A 5,520-nucleotide genomic window follows, 5' to 3' on the forward strand; every position below is an offset into this window, starting at 1 on the left:
TTTAAATGAAAATGGTTTGTAAATTACCATATTCTGCAAAGTCCTTTCAGGAACTGGCAAAAGGAACATATTTACAGGGAAACTCTACCCCTGCAATATTGTTATGACCTGTTTCACCCATCCAGATTCTGTATTTGAGACTTCTTTTGAAGAATGAATTCTGCAGCTTAACAAAAAAAGGCTGGAAACCCACTGTTATGGGCAACTGGAAGCCACCACATATTTTTAAGCCGGCGCATGACACCATGACACAGATTTGGGTTTTAGAAATATTACTTCTTAATGCAGTATGCAAGATATGTGGGAAGAAAGGACAGTGGGCATACCAAGATCAGCGGAGGTTAAATAAGATGATAAAGGACTCATTTCAGTGAAACTTGTAAAAAAAAAATACACAATTAAGAATTTGCATCATTAAATTTATTCCAAGTAAGAACTGTGCATACAATAGGCATGTTATTTTCACACAAAAACCGGTACTGCAATAAAAATAATTAACATTTTGGCCACGAAACTCAAAAGATATTTGAAAAACTTCTCAAGGTGTTTAAGTCACTGGATTCTTTAATATTTATAATCCATGCTTGCTCAATTATAATTTCTAAAGTATATGATAATTATACTGCTTATTTTACTATTTATTATGCTTATTATATACTTAAGACATCTGTTCTGAAATTTTATGTTCTCCAAAAAATAACTTTTGAGTAACTTCGAAATATCCATATGTACCTCTCAGCAGTATTAGTGTAAAACCCAAACTGTTGTCAAGTAACAAGTACTCAAGCCACACCATTTCTGATTACAGATAGAACTGGCAGCCAGTGTTACAAACAGCTCTTTCACTCCTTGTTCCTACTTTAATATGCCAACCATTACTTCACTGATATCCCAGAGTTTTCTTGCAACAGACTCATCCATAGCTTTGGGCAAAAGTTCTACCTCTTTACAATCTCCGAAGTACTTTCCTGACACACCTTCTACCTCAGGTGAAGAGGCTAAATAAACTGAAGTCTGGGCCCCTTCTACTGGACTTTTGAAAAAAGCCCATGACACCAAATTGAAAAGTGGTTTGACCAACAGTGGAATGTGTATGTGCCGGCCAAGATTAGTCCGCACTATACCAGGGTGTAATACATTGACAGTCACGTTTGTGCCTTCTAAGCGGCGGGCTAGTTCTCTGGTAAAAAGAATGTTAGCCAGTTTGCTCCGACTATAACAAAAGCTTTTATTATAGCTCTGTTCACTGTTCAAGTCTTCAAAGTTGATGTCTCCATATTTATAAAGTTTGGAAGAAACTACCACAATCCTGCTGGGAGCTGAACTTTTGAGGAGTCCAAGGAGAAGATTGGTGAGTAGGAAGTGCCCCAGATGGTTCACTCCAAACTGCATCTCAAACCCATCTTCGGTCTTCATATAAGGGCATTGGAAGATCCCTGCGTTGTTGATTAAGACATCCAGTCTAGGTTCTTCCTTTAAATGTCAAAAAGAGAATGGGGCAATGAGGAATACAGGCCTACAATGAAATTTCTAGAAGTTCTTACAAACTACTAAAATTCCATAAAGTGCCTCTGTGGGTTTTCAACAATTGGGGGGCGGGGAGTGGAAAGACTTGCATGTTTAATGGAGGCCTGGCCTCGTGCTTTTCACATGCTCTCTCATCTACCCTCACCAACGCTGTGAGCAAACTAAGCACCCAAGTGAGGTGATCTGTGCAGTATCACAGGGCTCTTAGGTGGCAAACAAAAACTGGAAGATGAAATCTTCTAACACCAATGCCCCTGTTTTTAGTTAGTAAACTAGCTTGCTTTTCTAACTGTGAGTTTCACATCATAGCTAGAGAGTCGATGTGAGCTAGGAAGTGGAAATATGGCAGAAGGCAGGTCAGCATGATTTATTCCCAGAGCTGCTATTATCAACACCAGGGGCAAACTAGGACTGCTTCATTCTGTACTCTTCTAAGGGTAAATGGTACCATGGGGATGGAGCACACAATAGAAAGGGTCGGGGATGCCAATTAAAACTGGAGAGAACATCATGACTAAATCAAAGAAACGTTAAGAAAAAGATTGATTAGGTAATATAAAAATATCAGAAACAAAGCAATGAATCATAAATACTAAGTCTCACAGTAACAGCAAAGGACATTTAGAGAGGAGTTAGGACCAACAAACACCTTTAACCTCTATTATAAATTTAGAATTCTGTTCTTTTTTTCCCTACCTCTTTCAAACTCTGAAGGACCCCCAGCTTAGGGGATCTATTATAGTCAGAATTTTATACTTTGTACCCTCCTGCATTTCTCCAGAGTTAAATGCTAGAATTTAGACTGTCCTCAAAAGGAAGTCTTTTCATTCTTTAATTCATGTAAGTTGGTTTTCCTTAGCTCTTTCTGGGCTCCTCTCTGTTTCTTTTGATGGGCAGAGAAAAAGAAATGTACAACATGTTCCAGGTGTAAAGACACAGTGATGACCTACGATTAAATTAATTTGAGGTCAAATTTCAAATTTCACTGGCCCTTTTGCCAAGTGTAAGTAAAAAGAAAAATGTGTTAAATTTCACAACTGTTATCACAGCCTACCTGCCAGAGGATTAACTATTTATCATTCTGTCTGTCTAAGCACCTTTGGCTTTTCCAACAGTCAACTTCAAAAAGAAGGCAAAAGTTCACCCGTGGGGGAAAGAAAGGAGTGTTCTTTTTTCACTAATCCTTTGGAAGAGTTTCCTGTATTAATCATTTCCAAGCCATCATTCTTTGCTGGGCTTGTGTTATTTTAAGACTTTATCATTCACTATTTTTTAAATTCTAGGAGATAAATGACATAAATACCACGAATACCAACCTGTGGGAAATTTATACTTCCATTTAAAAAAAAAATCTGCTTATAGTCACTGGACTTCAGAGCCAGAAAGAAACTTAGTAAAGTTTATCTCCTTAACTTTTAATTGGTTCTGTCTCAAGTGGCCAAAGTAATAAAATGCCTTAAGTGTCTGAAATGAGAAGCATACCCGGACTCATCTACATTTTTAATGAACAACAGGAAGACCCACTTTTAATGTTTCAACATCTTTTATACACTAGTATTATTTCTTAACCTGTTTTACCTGATAATGAAATACTAGCCATTAAGACAAACAAACAAACAAACAGAAAACCTCCCTGTATCTGCAAGTTTCCAAACTGCATCAAGGTGCCCCAAAGCTCACACCTTCAACATTAAATTGTGCTAAATTCCTTTCAATGGTGTCCTATCTTTGTAAAGCTGAGTTTTTGGTAAAATGCAAGTATTATGCTAAATATCAAGTTAGAATAAGACATGGGGGTGGACATTTTCAATCTGATTCCAAATACTGAGGTGGTGATACACTAAACAACAGGTGCACATTTCCCATTAGTAATTATGGTTATTGAAAAATGAAATATCTTTTTTCTTTCAATTATGTGTATTATTTTCTCAAACAGCTACTAAGTTGTTAGGACATAAATACTTATTAGGTTGTTTGGACCTAATTGCTTAATAAACCAACAGATATTTCCTTTGGCCTACTGGCATCATGAAAAAATTAGAAAGTCTGGGAACCTCTGCTGTAGACTCAAGAGGCTCCATTTCATATGGGCACCTTTCTCACACCAGCTAATTTTAAATTTCACTGTTCTATATGCCCTTTTGCAAGTCACTTCTGCAGGAAACTCTTCTACCTCAATTTCAACAGAGGACATCCACTTCAGTGGAATATTTATCATCCAAACAAAGATTCCTACACCTCACAGGGAGGCAGCAGGGGTATAGAAAGAAAGGGCTTTGGAGACAAATCCTGGGCAAATTATTTGGCTTATCTATGCCTTTGTTGCCTAACTTTGTAAAATGGGGATAATAATAATGCCTAAGGGCGCCTGGGTGGCTCAGTCATTGTCTGCCTTGGCTCAGCTCATGATCCCAGGGTCCTGGGGTGAGCCCTGCATCTGGGCTCTCTGCTCAGTGGGAGGCCTGCTTCTCCCTTTACCACTCCCCTGCTTGTGTTCCCTATCTCGCTGTCAAATAAATAAAATCTTAAAAAAAAAAAAAAAGCCTATCAGGGTTACTGAGGATTCGATGACAATAATAGCCAAAGGCACTTTAATTTCATTAAAAATTTTTTTTAAGTATCTGAAATTCTTCGAACAGCTCCTGGCACATAGGAAACCTTCAATAAATACTAAGTATTGTATTTATTTCTGTCCCCGTTTAGAGCACATGGCTACTGGGATTCCTAGCTCCTATCTATTTAGAAATCAGGCCAGAGACTGTTTAAGGAGCTGGTGCTAATGAATCCACTGGTGTCAGAGAGCTAAACTTCCTACCCCAGCAGAGGGGGTAAAAAGTGCTTCAGGGTTCCTGGCTCTCAGCTCTGAAAGATGACTTGGTGCACGGACTTCAGACACAGAAACAAACAATTCCTAAGACCTGGCGGATCTCCCCCTGGGCCGTCCTCACATAACAAAAGGAAATATTCAGAAACTGGCTAATTTTCCTCTTGGGGCCATTGTTTTCTCAGCATCTTTGGAAAACAGAGGCCTTTCCTAAACCCCAGTCTGCACTCCCAAGCCCTCATACCATTCGACGGTTTTGACTCTTAGGCTCGGTCTTTCCCAAGGTCACACCCCCTGGACTCTGGGCGGTACCACCCCCTGGACCCCCTCCGCACCCTCCCCCCCCCCCGCTCAGCCCCCAGCCCCGCCTCGCCCGCCGCCGAGGCCCGCGCCCGTCCCGGATCTCCAGCTGGTTCCCGGAGCCCCACACCTGGAGCATCTCCTGACAGAAGGCGCGCACCGAGCGCAGCGAGGCGAGGTCCAACTCCTTGACGACGAGCTCGCCGGCCTCGCCGGCGTCAGAGCCCGGCTCGGGGCCCCCGGCCTGGCGGAGCTCACGGCGGAGCTGACCCGCCGCCTCCTCGGCGCGGTCGCGGTCGCGGCAGCCCATAATCACCCTCGCCCCCAGGCGCAGCAGCTCGGCTGCCGTGGCGCGGCCCAGGCCGCTGTTCGCCCCAGTGATCAGCACGGTCTTCCCGTGCATGAGGCCCGAGTTCCCCCCTCCGTGCAGCCGCTGGACAGTGGGCCCCACGAACCGCCGGGCCGCCAGCCACAGGGCCCCACCCAGTGCGGCCAGGAGTGCCGCTACGGTAGCTATGGCCATAGCCGCCGGGGCCGAGGGCCCACCGGCCCCCCCGCGCGGGACTTCCGGAGTCGCCGCACGCCCGGTACCGAGGCTGCCACCTGCACGCGAAGAACTCTGGGGCGGGGCCTGTTGCCGCCTGACGGGGCGGCGTGGGGCATGCTGGGACTTGTAGTTTTCCTTCCGAGGGCGCTGGATTGGTTAGGGCAGTACAGCGCCCTGAGTCGCGGTGACTCGGTGGAGCCGGCCCATGGAGGGTGAGCACAGGCCCCAGAGTGGTGGTGGTTGACCCGGTGGGAATGCCTTATGAATATTTTGAATTTACAAATCCCACATATCGGGGCTTGCTTAGTGTGTTTTCCGTTAA

The 5,520-nt window shown here is 43.8% G+C and overlaps 1 protein-coding gene across 1 annotated transcript; it reads right to left on the bottom strand.

Annotated features, from left to right (window-relative positions):
• Positions 1–402: 402 nt before the first annotated feature.
• On the bottom strand, positions 403–5,275 carry LOC110587587 (retinol dehydrogenase 14). The gene is made up of 2 exons (XM_021697818.1): positions 4,782–5,275; positions 403–1,473 (listed from the first exon to the last, which is right to left on the bottom strand). Exons 1-2 carry the CDS (start codon positions 5,172–5,174, stop codon positions 856–858), a joined length of 1,011 nt encoding a protein of 336 aa, XP_021553493.1. The 5' UTR covers positions 5,175–5,275; the 3' UTR covers positions 403–855.
• Between the last annotated feature and the right edge of the window lie 245 nt (positions 5,276–5,520).

This window comes from Neomonachus schauinslandi, chromosome 10, assembly GCF_002201575.2.
Source record: "Neomonachus schauinslandi chromosome 10, ASM220157v2, whole genome shotgun sequence".
NCBI lineage: Eukaryota > Metazoa > Chordata > Mammalia > Carnivora > Phocidae > Neomonachus > Neomonachus schauinslandi.